The following is a 17,166-nucleotide window of genomic DNA, read 5'->3' on the forward strand; positions in this document are numbered from 1 at the left end:
CAGCATCCTGTTTGGCTTTCTTGTTTATTTAGGTCAGGGGTGTCAAACTCAAATCACATAAGGGGCCGAAATCTAAAACACAGGCTAAGTCGTGGGCCAGATTTTTTATTAAGATACTTACCCCCTCTTTTGCTAACGCACAGCATGGGCCCCAGCATCGGATCAATCGCCGCCGCCAGTGCCAAAACCCACATTGCATGCCAGCAAAGAAGGGGGGTAGTCTTAGTATAGGGATACAACCTCTCCAACCCCATGCTGGCTACAAAATAAATATTAAAAAAAAAAACAAACAAAAAAAAAAAAACTTTTCCTCTCTTTTAGGTCCTAGTTCACGCTTGCTGTCTAACACCAGCTCTGGCAGGATCCACATTTCAAATTTGACATATTGTAATCACAAAATAGAAAATAAAATTATTTTTTCTACCTTTTGTTGTCTGGTCTTTTTGCTTTTAGTCCCAGTTTCTCTTTCTGATTTTGTCTATCTTCTAATTCTCTTTCCAGTGTCTGCTGTACATTTTTTTGTTCTCTTCTCTCGTGCTCCAGTTCTTGTCTCCAACATATTGATTTTTCCCTTTCAACTTTTCTCCTTTTCTGTCTCTGTCCACTCAAAATATCGCCCTCTTTCTCATCCTTCTACTTTTTAAATTTTCAGCTTTCTTTCTCATCCCCTTTTTAAATTTTCAGCTTTCTTTCTCATCCCTCTTTTTAAATTTTCAGCTACCTATCAATTTTCCATCTTCTCTTATTCTGTAGCTCTCCCATTTCTCAGCCTCCTATTTCTTCTGCCTCTCCTCCTCTCGGTCCAACATTTTGCTCCCTCGCTTTTCTGTGGTTCTTCTTCCCTCCTGTCTTGATGCTGAACAATGAGATGGAAGGAAAAAAAAAAGATGCTGCATCTTTCTCTCCCTTCCACCCCCAGGCATAACATTTTTCTCTCCCTTCCATCTCCAGATCCAACTTCTCTCCCTTTCTCGTTCCAACTGCCCCCCATCCCATCTCTCCCCTGTCTGCCTGCCTCCCTCCTGGTCCACCATTTCTCCCTTTCTCTTCCCAACGGCTCTCCCTTCAAGTATCTTCTTCCCTCTTCCTCCACAGTACCCCAGGTCCAACCTCTCTTCCTTCATCTTACTCTCCTCACAGCCCAGCTTGCCTTTCCTTCCAGCACTGGTCCTTCTCTCCTCACAGCCCGGTGTGGTCCTCCAGTGCTGGTCCGATGTTGTTGCCAAGCTGAGGAGTCTGCCGGCCTCAGTGATTCGACAGTGTTGTACATGGCTCCCCCTCTTGCTTTTCACCTGCCGCATTCTATTTCCAATGATTCACAACTTCCTGTTTCTGCCCGGGTGGACCGCGGCAGATGGAAGGCAGGAGGGGGAGCCACGGACAACACTGCTGAAGCTGGCAGACTTTCCAGCATGATGGTGACATCGGACCGGCGCGGAAAGGAGGACACACTGTACTCTGAGAAAGGGAAGCTCGAGAGCATTGCTGCGGGCCACATAAAAAGGCCAGACGGGCCGAATTCAGCCCAAGGGCCTTGTGTTTGACACATGTGGTTTAGGTTGTAAGCTGCTTCGAGCACGGATTGGTCTCCTTTGTGACTCTGTACAGCACTGTATACGTCTGGTAGAGCTATAGATGTATTATAGTTGTATATAAATATAACATTCTAGGGATGTTTTTCACAGCAGCTTTTTTACACATTTATATTTTCTGTTTTTTTTATAATAATAAATTTTTTTTTTGTTTTATAAATCTTTATTCATTTTCTTATGTTACTACAAGTGTTTCAAATAAATTCATTATAAACTTGAATAATCACACTTGATTAACTTACAGATTAATATCAAATTTAAAATTTCTTTAGAAAATCAATATTTTATAAAGTTATAATATTATGTAAGAAATCTAAATTAATATAATTATTATTGAATATAATAATCTCCCCTCCCTCTCTCCCTATCAATATTGAATGAGAAATCTTTATTCATTTTCATATGTTACATCAACAATATAAATTCATACTAATATTTCAGAAAACTAAATTTATATAATTCTTAGTTAATATAATAATATCCCATCCCCTCCCCCTCCCTTCTATTCAGTAATACATGAATAAAATTTTTAAATGTTATTTTATCCATATTTCATATTATAAATCTAGTATTAATATATTATATAATATTTAGAGATATGATCTCTTTTTCTTCTAATCAAATTCTACACATGGGAAAATTAATCATTCTTTACAATATTCAGTTAATGGTCTCCATATTTTTTGAAATTTATCTACATATCCTTTTTGTGTTGCTATAGTGAGCTCCATTTTGTATATATGACATACAGAATTCCACCAGAATGTATAATTTAATCTGTCATGTTTTTTCCAATTGAATGTGATTTGTTGTATTGCTATTCCAGTTAAAATAAAAAGAAGTTTGTTATTACTTGATGATATTTGACTTTTTGCTCTCATAGTTGTTCCAAATAATATGGTATCATATGTCAAGGCTACCGGATTTTCTAACATCCTATTTATTTGGGGCCAGATTGATTTCCAGAATGTTAAGATGAATGGACAATAGAATAAAAGATGATCTAATGTCCCAATTTCAACATGACAGTGCCAGCATCTATTTGACCTAGAGCTATCTATTTTTTGTAATCGAACAGGGGTCCAGAAAGCTCTATGTAAAAGAAAAAACCAAGTTTGTCTCATAGATGCTGATACCGTACATTTTAGCCTCCAAGACCAAAGTCGTGGCCATTGAGATGCACTAATTTGGTGCTTTATCTCAATGCTCCAAATGTCTCTAAGACCATTTTTTGGTTTTTTATTTATATAATCGGATATTAATTTATACCACTGTGCAGCTTCATGACCTGTTGAATTAATCTGGAAACACAGGAATTCCAAACTGTGATAATTAGTAAGATTTTTCCATTCAGGGAACCCTACCTGAATGGATTGCTTCAATTGCAACCATTTAAAATATTGTGTTTTTTTAAGATCAAATTTATGTTGCAATTGTGAAAACTCCAGCAACTTTCCATTTTTTATTATATCATCTAAAATACGAATACCTGCTGTCATCCAGTTTTTCCAGATTATTTTGAAACCGCCTATTTTGATCTTGGGGTTTAACCAAATCGTTTGAGTTGTTGATTTACTAATTGGAATAGGAGTTAGATTACTTATATATCTTAAAGTTTTCCATGTATCCATTAATATTTTATGTTCTTTGTATAGCCTTGGCATTTTGATACTAACTACATGACTGAGACGTAAAGGAAACATGAGTCTCCATTCAAGCCAGAACCAATCTGGAATATTATCAGTGGGCTCTGGGAGGATCCAATACATACCTTGACGTAAAATATAGGCTTGATGATACCTATAGAAGTTGGGAAAATTTACCCCTCCCTCCGCAATTGGTCTTTGTAATGTCACTAAAGCAATTCTGGGATTTTTCCCAAGCCAAATAAATTTTGTCAATACCTTATTTAACTTTGTATAAAAAGAATCTTGAAAGAAAACTGGTATCATTCCCATTTGGTAACAAACTACAGGTAAGATCATCATTTTAACTGTTTGTACTCTTCCCCACCAAGATAAATGTAAAGGATTCCATTGTTCACACATCTGTCACTTTTTGTAATAAACATTTTTCATTAATTTTCATTGTGTCTTCTAAATCTTTTGAAATCCAAATGCGTTGGCGTTCGGGGAAACAGTTTGCAGCTGAATGCTAAGCTGAAAGCTAAGTACATTTAATATGAACAAGTTGAATAAACTAAAGTTATAATATAAACAAAATTTAAAAAATTCTTAAAATAATATTTATAAAAACAAAAAAGTAAGGAGGAGGAGGTACCACGGGGCAAATGAAGAATTTACCCATTCAAACTATGCTGTTTGGTGGGCCGTCTGATACCCCTATGGACCTCTGTTAACCTTCCAGGGAATAACTATTACATTCCTGTTGCAGTATCTGTAGCTGAGTGTGTTGCTAATTCGTCTTTATACTACGGAAATTTGTTGTAAGATGGCTATATTAGGGGGAAGCATATCTACTTGTACAGGGGTACCCACACTTTTTGGGCTTGCGAGCTACTTTTTAAATGACCAAGTCAAAATGATCTACCAACAATAAAATAAAAAAAAACACAAAGCACACTGTACGCATAGAAAATGTTAATCATCATTCCTATTCCAGGGTTTTTCAAAGAGGTCAAAGCAGATGACTCTATGTACTATCACCTCAGTAACAACCATACAAAAATAGACAAATATACCCCCCTCCCTTTTTACTAAACCACGATAGCAGTTTTTAGCGCAGGGAGCTGCGCTGAATGCCCAGCGCTGCTCTCGACACTCATAGGCTCCCTGCGCTAAAAACCTCTATTGCGGTTTAGTAAAAGGGGACTTTAGTGTAAAATATAGACAGCAGATATAAATTCAGACACATTTTGATCACTAAATTTAAAATAAAATCATTTTTCCTACCTTGTCTGGTGATTTCATGAGTCTCTAGTTGCACTTTCTTCTTCTGACTGTGCATACAATCTTTCTTCCCTTCTTTTAGCCTGTATGCTTCCTCTCCTCCAGACCTCATTTTTTCCCCCAACTTTTCCTTCCTCTTCCCTGCCCTTTCTTTCTCTCTGCCTCCCTTTCTTTTTTTTCTGTTTCTCTTCTTTCCTTCTGTCTCCCTGCCTGCCCTTTTTCTTTTTTTCTCCCTGCCCTCCCCCAAGCCACTGCCACTGCAATTGCCATCGGGGACCAGGACCCAAACGCCACCAATAACAGGCCCCAAGCTCTCCCTGCTTCGGCCAACCAGCATTCCTCTCCCCGACATCAATTCTGCCGTCGGGAAGAGGAAGGCTGATCAGCCCAAGATCGTGATCAACCTATTGGGGGAAATGCTGCCGGGTCCTGCCTTCGCGGAAACAGAAAGTAGGCAGGACCCGGCAGGAAGAAGAACAAATGCTTCACTAACCTGTCTCCCGCATTAGCCCGTAGCGAACGCTTGCTTCAGGGCTCTCAACATGTGCGTGCCGGCTTCCCTTCTCCCCTCCCCCCCGGACATAACTTCCGGTTTCGGAGGGAAGAGAAGAGAAGCCAGCACGCACACGTTAGAGCCCGGAGCATAAGTTCGCTACGGGCTGAAATCTCCAAGCCGTTTTTTTTGGGGGGGGTTTTAATGTTCAGCAACGGCAGATGACAGCTGGGCGGACCGCCCAGCTAAAAGGCCCTAGGGAGAACACTGGAGAGGAAGGCTGATAGGCCCGTAGATCAGGACAGCAACACGAGTCTATCACAGAGCCCGGGATGGGCTCCGCGATCGACTTGCGTTGCCTTCCTGAGCTACTGGTTGATCGCGATCGACGTGTTGGGCACCCCTGTACTTGTATTACAGCCAAACTGTGCCGGTCTGGAGAGGTGCTAAAGAATTGTCAGTTTACACTTTTACTTATGCTTGCTTTCAATAAAACTGAGGCTCAATAGATACAGACCTTTGTAAAGAGCCAAACCATAAAACCAAACACGAGTATGGGCATTAAACATCAGGTTGTGTCCTTCCTACTGATCTTTTCTTACATAATGTTAAAGCAGTAAACAGCAAACTTTAAGCATTCAGCATTCTTAATAAATTTAGTTTACAACTTACCACTCTCATTCTTTTCTTTTTGCAGCTTTAGAAACTGTTGCAGAAAGCTGCCATCATTGACAAACTTGTTCCCAGTAGACGGTACAGACTGACTGTTGGTGGCTCTGAAAAAGGGAGCCAATAAACAAACAAAATTTGTCTATTACAAACAGAGTATGGATGTGGCTCTGGCTAGCATGATTAGTAGATTGGATGGAGCTCACAGGCAGTGTTCCCTTTAAACTATGCGTGTGTGCGCGCATGCATGGGTCAGAAAAGGAGTGCACAAACCTAGCAACTATGAACACAAAATTTTGTTGCTTTTCTTTAATGAGCCTAGACTACAGCACACATATTAAGTTGAGGCTAAAATCTTGTACACAAAATATTTTCACGTACAAGTAGACCAGAAAAAAAATTAGAAAAACTGCTCACTTGTCTTTCTCTGTTGTCATTCACTATGCTACGGAGAAATTAGGTTCTTACCTGCTAATTTACTTTCTTTTAGCTTCTCCAAACCGGTAGAGGTTAATCTTATAAGCGGGTATATATTAGAGAATGACACGGTGGCGGTTTACCCACGGCCACCGCATTTTAGCCGCGGGTCACCCGCCGAAAACGGGGAAGAAAACTAGCAGTCGCTGCGGCGACGGGGACAAGGCCATTCACCGCCCGCGGGGCGGTGAATGGTCTTGTCCCCGCAGTGAGGCATGAAGGATCGCGCGGTCCCCGCAGCTCACACCCGCCTGCCCAATCGATTCTAGTGTTTAGCCAGCTCTCTCCCTTCTCCTCACCTTAGTTTGTAGATTTTCTTTTTCGGCGACCCGCACGCTATCAGAGAGCCGCGCACGCGCGGCTGCTCAGTGTTCAATCTTCTGCTCTGACGCAACCGGAAACAGGAAGTTGCAGCAGAGCAGAAGATTGAACACTGAGCAGCCGCGCGTGCGCGGCTCTCTGATAGCGTGCGGGTCGCCAAAAAAGAAAATCTACAAACTAAGGTGAGGAGAAGGGAGAGAGCTGGCTAAACACTAGAATCGATTGGGCAGGCGGGTGTGAGCTGCGGGGACCGTGCGATTGCTAGTGTTCCCGGCTCAAATTGGAAGGAGGGAGTGAAAGGGAAAATGATTCTGGGCCAAGGGAATGAAGTCGGAAAGAAAAACCCACAGCAGGAAAGAAAGGGAAGGACTGGCAGGTGAGCCAGATGCTAGAAGCAGGGGGGGGGGGGGGGGAAGAAAGAGGGAAAAAAGCTAGATGGGGTTGAAAAGAAGAGGCACACTGGTATGGAAGAGGAAGATAGGGGAAATCTGGACACAGGAAGGTAACAGAAAGAGGGGAAATTATGTGCATGGGGCATAGGGACAGAGACATAAAGGGGACATGCCATGGGGATGGTATATGGACACAGGGGGGGCAATGACAGATACATAGGGGAGATATTAGAAATGGGGAAAATAGCACAGAAGCGAGATGGTTTGTGGGGATGGGACAGGGACCGAGCTCGCAGGCTCCAGTGGCTTGCACAAATTACATTGTAACGTGCCATGAAAATAAGAGGGAGGAAGGTAGATAGATAAGCCACGTGAGAGGAGCTGAAGGGTAGTAGAAAGGAACAGATGGTAAAGGAGGGAGGGAAGGGTGGTGGTGGAAAGGAATAGGACAGACATTGAAGGAGGGTGGAGAGGAACAGACCCCGAAGGGAAATGTGGAAGACAGAGTGGGAAGAAGACAGATGCCAGACTATGGGGGAGCGGAGGAAAGAAGATGGGTGCTAGACCAATTGGGGGGGGGGTGAAGGGAGAGGCACAGTAACAGCAAATGGAAGACTTAGAGAGAAGACACAAAGTGGATGGAATGAATTGAATGAGAAGATGTGGAAAGCAGAAACCAGACAACAAAGGTAGAAAAAAAAATTATATTTATTTATTTATTTTTTGCTTTAGGATAAAATAGTATATTAGTTGTGTTGATAAAAATTTATAAACAAAGCCCTGCCAGCTGAACATCTCTTTCTCTAGTTCAGCAGCAGGAACTTTGATTTATAAGAAAGGAATAAGCTAAATATTACAGTACTAAGGCTTATATGGATGCAGCGGGGATGGTGACGGGGCGGTGAATGGGATGGCAGTGGCGGTGACGGGGCGGTGAAAGGGATGGCGGTGACGGTGATGGGGCGGTGAAGGGAACGGCGGTGACGGGGCGGTGCAGAGGATGGTGGGCCGGTGACGGGGACAGATTTTTTCCCCGTGTCATTCTCTAGTATATATCTCATCATGACCAGCAAGTGGAGACTGAAAACAAAACTGTGGAATAATACATAAGAGGTACCTTTTCCTATTCCTATCAGTCTGCCAAATAGTCAAGCAGAACTAAGAACTGGAAACAGAAATAAACAATACTCCGAACAGGAGTAATAACTAATATACCCAAATGTTGTTGGAAAATGCAGAGGAGAGATCCCCGAAATAAAATGTCCCCACAGCTCACCAGCCGAGCCACAACCACTGTTCTTCAATTCTCCCCGGCCCTAGAAAAATACTAGAACCCGCAGCAAAAAAAACAAACAAAAATTATCCGCACAACAGCCACAACAACACAAAAATAGACAGGATGGGGACCTCTACCGGTCTGGAGAAGCTAAAAGAAAGTATATTAGCAGGTAAGAAATCTAATTTCTTTAGCACTCTCCAGACCGGTAGAGGTTAATCTTACAAGCGGGACGTATCAAAGCAGGCCCCATCATGGGTGGGACCCCCAAAGGGCTGACACCAGAACAGGCTCACTGAACATCGTGTCCCGACGCGTTTGAACATCTACCCGGTAGTGTCGGACAAATGAATGCAAGGAAGACCAAACCACAGCCTTACAAATGTCCACTGGAAGCACTAGCGAAGACTCAGCCCAAGAAGCTGCCTGACCCCTAGTGGAATGAGCCTTGAGAAATTCTGGAACAGGCTGCTTCCTCAGAAGATAAGCGGAACCAATAGTTTCCTTGATCCAGCGTGCAATAGTGGCCTTAGAAGTGCCATCCCCTTGACGAGGACCCGCTAGAACAGGGGTCTCAAAGTCCCTTCTTGAGGGCCGCAATCCAGTCAGGTTTTCAGGATTTCCCCAATGAATATGCATGAGATCTATGTGTATGCACTGCTTTCAATGCATATTCATTGGGGAAATCCTGAAAACCCAACTGGATTGCAGCCCTTAAGGAGGGACTTTGAGATCCCTGCACTGGAAGGACAAAAAGATGATCTGATTTCTGGATATCCTGGGTCCTCGGCACATAAGAGCAAAGAACCCGACCGACATCTAACTTGCACAACTGCTTCTGCTCAGAAGATCCCTCCTGACTACACAACACCGGGAGGCCCACTGCCTGATTGACATGAAAAGGAGAAACTACCTTTGGCAGAAAGGAAGGAACAGTCCTCAAGACAACCCGCTCCCTAGAAAACTCCAAGAGGGAGCCCTACAAGAGAAAGCCTGCAGCTGGAAACACGTCTAGCAGAAGTAATGGCCACCAAGAAGACCGCTTTAAGAGTAAGGTCCTTCAAAGAGCAGTCACCCAAAAAAGGAGGCCGCACTAGAACTGAAAGAACCAGATTCAGATCCCAAGATGGAACAGAGGGTCGTACAGAAGGCTTGAGCAATTTGGCTGCCGCATGAAGCGAATCACATTAGGAATGGCAGTCAAACACCGACCTTTCAACAACCCACAAAAGGCTGATAAGGCCGCAAGCTGAACCCAGAGAGAAGACGAAGCCGGTCCCCTATCCAGGCCATCCTGCAAGAACTCTAAGATGTTAGGCAGGGAAGAATGAAAAGAGACCACTCCATGCGCAACACACCACTCCTCAAATTGACGCCTAACCCTCACATAAGCCCGAGAGGTGGAACGCCTCCGGGACCCCAAGAGAGTAGAGATCACTTTATCTGAATACTCCTTCTTACCTAGGCGACCCCTTTCAAGAGCCTAGCCGTAAGACAGAAGGGTCCCAGATCGAACATGGGAATGGGACCCTGCGTCAGAAGGTCGTCCCAAGAGAGGCAGAGGAAGAGGATACGCCACCAGATGTCTCAACAGATCCGCGTACCACAGACGTCGAGGACAATCCAGAGCCAACAGAACCACGAGACCCGGATGGCAAATGATACGGAGAAGAACTCTGCCCCCTAATAGCCACGGAAGGAACACATACAACAGTCCCTCCGTTGGCCGTGGTTGAACCAGAGCATCCAGACCCTCGGCCTGACCGTTTCTGCGATGACTAAAGAAGCGGGGCAGTTTGGTGTTGACACTTATGGCCATCAGGTCTATCAGGGGCTGACCCCAAGACTGTACTATCAACTGAAAGGACACAGGGCTTAGACACCACTCTCCGGGATCCAGCACGTGATGACTGAGGAAGTCCGCCTGAACATTCTCCACTCTGGCTATGTGGGAGGACGAGATATCCTGAAGGTGGGACTCTTCCATGACCATGAGCAGTGCCGCCTCCTGCGCTACCTGAGTGCTCTTGGTGCTTCCATAACGATTGACGTAAGCCACCGCCGTGGCATTGTCTGACAGAACTCGGACTTACTTGCCCAACAAGAAGTAGCAGAAGGCTAACTGCGCCAGATGGACGGCTCTGGACTCCAACACACTGATCGACCAGGACACCTCTTCTGTGGACTAGGTGCCCTGAGCTGAGTGACCTAGACACTGAGCTCCCTAACAGAGGAGATTGGCATCCGTGAGAAGCACCGTCCACTGTGGTTGATCCAGACTGAACAAGATGAGAGGTCTGGAGCCACTAACGAAGACTGCAGCGCGCCAAGCCTCGCAGAGTAACAGGGAGATCCAAACTGTGCCGCTGGGGCGACCACCTCCGGAACAGAGCAAACTGAAGAGGATGCATGTGGGCCCGCACCCACCTCACTACGTCTAGGGATGCCGCCACTGACCCCAAGACTTGGAGGAAATCCTGCACCCGAGGACACCGGGACGGCATAAGGAGGCGAACTTGAGACTGCAATTTGCTTACCTGGCCCTCTGGAAGGTGTCAAACAGAACCCCAAGATACTCCAGATGCTGAGATGGGACCAACCGACTCTCGGCAAGGTTGACCACCCATCCCAGCAACTGGAGAAACTCCACCATCTGAGCCGTAACCCAGGTGCTCTCCTACAATGACTTTGCCCAAATCAACCAGTCGTCCAGGTAGGGATGCACCAGAATGCCTTCTGATCGCAAGGCTGCCACAACGACCACTATCACCTTGGTGAACGTCCGAGGAGCCTTGGCCAGGCCAAAGGGAAGCCACAGAACTGATAGCGCTGACCCAAGATCGCAAAGCGAAGGAAGCGCTGATGAGAGGCCCGAATGGGAACATGCAAGTAGGCCTCTGTCAGATCGAGAGAAGTCAGGAACTCCCCCGGCTGAACCGCCAGAATGACAGACCTCAGTGTTTCCATGCGAAAAGCGGGAATTCCAAGAGCCCTTTTAACCCCTTTTAAATCTAGGATGGGCTGAAAGGTCCCCTCCTTCTTGGGCACCACAAAGTAAATAGAGTACTTGCCAGTGCCGCACTCCTGAGGGGGCACTGGAACAACTGCTTTGAGATCTATCAAGCGTTGAAGGGTCTGGTAAAAGGTCCGAGTCTTCCATGCCGCCTGACACGGAGAGGCTAGAAAATGATCTGGCAAAGAGCGGGCAATCTCCAGAGCATAACTGTCCCGCACCACCTCCAGGACCCACTTATTGGACGTGATCTCAGCCCACTTGCGAAAAAAGTCGCACAGCCGGGCACCCACCGGAACCAAAGAATCATGGGCAGCGGGGGAACCGGTAGAGGGATTCCCAGCCCCCTGACGGGCCCCCCGAAAGAACTGCATGAGTTGATAAAACCGATCCCAGGAAAACCCCAAAGCCTGGAAAGTAGCAGCCTAAAGTGATACTTGTGGCAGTAGCACCCCGAGACGCTGGGCAGGCACGGTCATAAGGCAGGCGGAGCACCTTAGAGTCCGTCAGAGTATGAACCAACTTATTAATTCCTCTCCAAACAAATTTGTTAAGCTTAGTTTTGGTCGTGGCATCTGCCGACCATGTGCGAAGCCACAAGGTATGTCATGCAGCCACTTCAAAAGCCATAGACTTGGCCGACGTCCGCATCAAGTCATAAAGAGCATCCTTGAGAAACGAGGCAGCCATCTCAATCTTAGCCACCTCTTGATCCACCAAGGACCAGTCATCAGACTCACGATCCAGTACACGCTCGGCCCACCAAAACACGGCACGAGCCACCAGCTCCCCTCAATCGCCTGGACCCCCAAGGCAGAGGCATCAAAATTCTGCTTAAGAATGATCTCCAACTTACGTTCCTGAGAGTCCCGTAACAGGCATGGTATGCCGCTTAGAAATCTCTGAGACCACCGTGTCCACCACTGGCGACTTTAAAGTAGCCATATCCCTCTCCGGGATGGGATACAAATGAGCCATGGTGTGTGCTAACCGAAACGGCGTAGTCCACTGCACCAGTATAATATCCCGTATATCCTGACGAATATGAAAAGAGTGGGAAACAGTACAGATCCCCCTAAGAAGAGGGTCCCCCACATGCGGGGCCTCTGGTGGCACTTCTTCAAAACGCAGCACTGACGAGACCTGCTGAATCAAGTCCGGTTGCTCATCCCTCTGAAAAAGGCGCACCATGGATACCTCTTCGCCGGAAGGAAGGAAACCCGCCACCAGCGGCCGTCCCATTGAGAGGATTCTGGAACTCCTCAAAAGGGTCCAGATCCTCATCCAGGCCGCCACGCTCCTCGGACCACCAATCCTCATTTCAAGTCACCCTTGGGTGCTTGGACAAGGGAGGAGGAAGAGGGAGGCAAAGCCACAGGGGGAGTGCGGAGGAAACCCCCCCAAACTCCCTGGGCGCCTGAAAATAGGCTCTGCACAATGCAAAAATTAAATCAGGGGAAAACCCTCCCGGGGGTCCCAAGGGACTCCCTGCCACAGCAGGGGACCCAGCTGAGACCTGACAATTTTTTTCCCAATACAGGGGGAAGGCCACCTGAGGTTGCAGACAAAATGGAGGGGCCAGACTGAGAAAATGGCGAAGTTCCCGCCAAAAACAATCCCTCCAGGGCCTGTAGCGGCTGGGAATCCTGAACTGTCCCAGCCGCTAAAGCAGGCAAGCCAGCATCAGCTGTTAACAAATCAGCTGAGAGGGAGTCCCGAACTGGCGGAAAGGGAATCCTTTGTACCCTTACCGTCGGCGGCTGAGGAAAACCCTCTGTGGGCGGTGGGGGAAGACAGGGCTTCCCCACTGCTTCCAGCTTACTCATGAAGCACTAGCAGCGTGAAGCTCTGTGTGCCTGCAGTCCCTGCTGACAGAGCTCCACTACCACACCTGCCTGTGCATCGCTTGCAAAGTCTGGCCGTGAGTGCCTCGCATCTGGAGTACAATGAGCACTTTTTCCCCTGCGAAGTGCTCATTGCTCCATATGTGACCTAGCTAAAACAAAAAAATACAGTAAAATATAGCAAAGTTAAAGGGACAGCAACCCTTCAGACCAGCACTACCTTTTTTTTTTTTTTTAAACAGAATAGACTCTACAGGCTCTCAAAGCAAAATACCTTGCTTGAATTAGGGGGCAAGGCTTACTGCTGAGGATCCTCTAAAAAAATGTGGGGAGGTGGAGGAAATGGGGGGAGGGACCCAGCATGAGACCCACCGGGTTTGACATCCCCTAGGTCGGACAGGCCCCCAAACAGGGCCCACCCCCAAGCTCAATCCGCAAACCCCAAACAAATTCCAACAGCCCTACCAAGGGAGATGGGTACAGCTCACTTACGCAGGAAAACCAAACAAAACTGCAGACAATGTACACGATGCAGGCAAAAATTTATTATTGCAAAGTTAAAATGCAGAATACAAAAACCTTTTTACCAACCAAGAGACCCTGCATCGTGTACATTGTCTGCAGTTTTGTTTTGTTTTCCTGCTTTGGTGTTTTTCATGCAGATTTGGTTGGATTTCTTTTTGCTACAGCTCACTTACACCTGCTGAAGACTGATAGGAATAGGGGAAGGTACCTCTTATGTACTATTCCACAGTTTTGTTTTCAGTCTCCACCTGCTGCTCATGAAGGGATTTATACCCGCATGTAAGATTAACCTCTACCGGTCTGGAGACTGCTAAAGAATATGTAATTACCATGTTGCAACCCCCAAAGTGACAACTAAATTTAAGGGGGAAGCTTTTGGCATGCAGAACAAATGGATGAGCAAACTAATCATATAAAGAGATTAGATTCTTACCTCAATAATATCTTTTCTAGTAAATAAGGTGTTATGTTGAACACTAGGGTAATTTCCTCATGCTCGTGAGCCATGTAGAAAGAATCCATGCCAGCTTTTAAATTCCTCCTCCTTTACCAAAGGACTCTGCTGCTCCCTTCAGTTTCTACCAAAATAGGCACTAGCCCTATGAGGAGGGGTATGGGGTAGACTCCCTGACATACAATTCTGTTCTGAAAAAGAACAAAATGTGAACATGGAAAATGAACAATAAAACTGACAAAAAGTACTAATCAGAAACCTTTATGAAGCTTGAACTGTCCCCAATATGTCATAAAAAAATAAATCAATTTTCATACCACTAAGGTCTGACATCCAAAATTTTAGGTTGGACTCAAACTTTCTGACAGAGTAGGCAGGCAAAGAAATCACTGACAGGGCAGGGCTTCAGCAGGACACACCTTATCTACTGGAAAAGATAATAGCAAGGTAAGAACCTAATCTCTTTCCAGTACAATAGGTGTTGTCATGCTGAATGTTAGGGATGTACAAAAGCAGCCCCAAGAATTTAGGGCGGGACATCTGTGCCTGCTTGTAACACTTAGGACCTGAAGGCAGTGTCCTCCCTTGCTGCCACATCTACTCTGTAAAACTTGGAGAATGCACAAGTGTGGACCAGGTCACTGCCCTACAAATTTCCTCAGGCAAAAAATCACCCAAGCTTCCACTCATGAAGCAATGCATCTAGTCAAATGTGCCTTCACAGAGACCAGCAACTGCCACAGGCAATATGGCCTCGATTCTTTATACTGTGCCTTTGTTGGCAGCTGCCAATCATGTGTCAATCGCACAACGGTGCTGTTTAGAAAGTCATATTTCTGGCAAAGGTAGGCACCGGAAACATAGACCAGGAATTTCAAGGCCTATATTTACAGTGACTGTGATGTGAATCGTGCCTCCAGAGATACCTACTGGCAACTAATGCCACTTCCAGTGTTAGCCACACCTACAGTGGCATTAGGCACCGGTAGGCACCTCTGGAGGCACGATTCTGGCACTTTGTTTAAGATTCAGTAGGAGCCTAGAAATTTTATTTAAGTAGTGTTTGAAATGGCATTTCCCTCTTAACTTAAACATAGAAACATAAAAAATGACGGCAGAAAAGGGCTTCGGCCCATCAAGTCTGCCTACTCTAATGACCCACCCCCCAAGAGATCCCACATGCCTATCCCATCTTCTCTTGAAATCTGGTATGCTGCTGGCCTCGATCACCTGCAGTGGAAGTTCATTCCAATGATCAACCACCCTTTCGGTGAAGAAATACTTCCTGATGTCACCATGAAATTTCCCACCCCAGATTTTCAGCGGATGCCCTCTTGTGACCCTGGGACCTTTAAGAAAGAAGATATCATCTTCCACCTCGATACGGCCCGTGATATATTTAAACGTCTCAATCATGTCTCCTCTCTCTCTACGTTCCTCGAGTGAGTATAGTTGCAATTTACTCAGCCTTTCCTCATATGGGAGATCCTTGAGTCCCAAGACCATCCTGGTGGCCATTCGTTGAACCGACTCAACTCTCAGCACATCTTTTTGGTAATGTGGCCTCCAGAATTATACACAATATTCCAGATGAGGTCTCACCATTGATCTGTACAATGGCATTATCACTTCGGGCTTCCGGCTAACAAAACTTCTGCGGATACAACCCATCATTTGTCTAGCCTTGGAAGAAGCCTTCTCCACTTGATTGGCAGTTTTCATATCTTCACTAATGATCACTCCTAAATCTCATTCCGCTGCAGTCCTAGCTAAGATCTCACCATTCAGGGTGTAAGTTCTGCATGGGTTTCTGCTGCCAAGGTGCATGACCTTACATTTTTTAGCATTGAAGCTTAGCTGCCAAGTCGAGGACCAATGTTCCAGTAAGAGTAAATCCCATGTCATACTGTCGGGCAAAGTGCTTTTACCTATTATGTTGCATAGTTTGGCGTCATCGTCGAATAATGTTATTTTACCTTAAAGCCCCTGAGTCAGGTCGCCTATGAATATGTTAAAGAGGATTGGGCCCAAGACCAAGCCCTGCGGCACTCCACTGGCCATCCTCAATGTTTCAGAGAGGGTACCGTTAACAACCACCCTCTGAAGTCTACCGCTTAGCCAGTCGTTGACCCATGCAGTTAATGTTTCTCCTAATCCCATCTAATTCATCTTGCTCAACAACCTGCGGTGTGGGACGCTATCAAAAGCTTTACTGAAGTCCAAGTACACGACGTCCATGGACTCCCCCATATCCAGCTTTCTTGTTACCCCGTCAAAGAAGTCGATTAGATTGGATTGGCAGGACCTTTCCTTTTTGAATCCATGTTGATGGGGATCCCGTAAATTCTCCTCGTTCAGGATCGTATCCAATTTCTGCTTAATTAATGATTCCATGAGTTTACTCACTATTGATGTGAGACTCACCGGTCTGTAATTTGCAGCCTCCGTCCTGCAACCCTTTTTGTGGAGTGGAATTTGTTAGTTGTCTTCCAATCCAGCGGGACTCTTCCTGTACTCAGGGAAAGATTGAAGAGCATGGATAATGGTTCCGCCAGGACATCACACAACTCTCTAAGCACCCTGGGGTGTAGATTGTCCGGTCACTTTGAATTTTGATAGCTCACAGTAGACACTGCTGGGTGTAAACTCGAAACTCCGAAATGGGTCTTCCGAGCTCTGCCTTGACTGCAACTATGGCGCCGATAGGGCCACAGTTTTCCCTCTATATGCTGACGAAATGGCCATGTGAATCCATCTAGAAGTGGTGGTCTTAAGACGCTGGTCTGCCACATCGAGCCTGACTGGTGAATACAAAAAGATGGTCAGATAGTCGGAACTCATTAGTATTCTAGGTACTATAGGAAGGCTCACCTCACATCCAACTTTTTCAGAATCAATCCTCTTCCTTTGATCCTGTGGAATGAAATACTGGCAATCTTACTTCTTGACATGGAAGGCTGAAACAACCTTTGGCAAAAAGGATGGAACCGCGCACATGGAATCTCCTGACTCCATGATCTTGGAAAGGATCTCTGCATGACAGTGCCTGTATCTCCGAAACTCTTCTCATTGAGAAAAGCCATCATGACTGAGATCCATCAAGGATACCTCCTTAAGAGGCTCATATGGAGCTTGACTGAGGCCAAGCAAAAGTACGTTAAAGTTCCAATAGGGAAATTGTCGTTTCACCAGTGGTCTAAG

The 17,166-nt window shown here is 45.7% G+C and overlaps 1 protein-coding gene across 1 annotated transcript in view; it reads right to left on the reverse strand.

Annotated features, from left to right (window-relative positions):
* The window catches only part of SUGP1 (SURP and G-patch domain containing 1), a 98,665-nt gene that overhangs the window by 74,704 nt on the left and 6,795 nt on the right, over positions 1–17,166 (reverse strand). The window contains exon 3 of the mRNA XM_033954091.1: positions 5,667–5,770. Within this exon, the coding sequence (XP_033809982.1) occupies positions 5,667–5,770 (104 nt within the window). The remainder of the gene's footprint in view (positions 1–5,666; positions 5,771–17,166) is intronic.

This window comes from Geotrypetes seraphini, chromosome 8 (genome assembly GCF_902459505.1).
Source record: "Geotrypetes seraphini chromosome 8, aGeoSer1.1, whole genome shotgun sequence".
In the NCBI taxonomy this organism is placed as follows: Eukaryota; Metazoa; Chordata; class Amphibia; order Gymnophiona; family Dermophiidae; genus Geotrypetes; species Geotrypetes seraphini.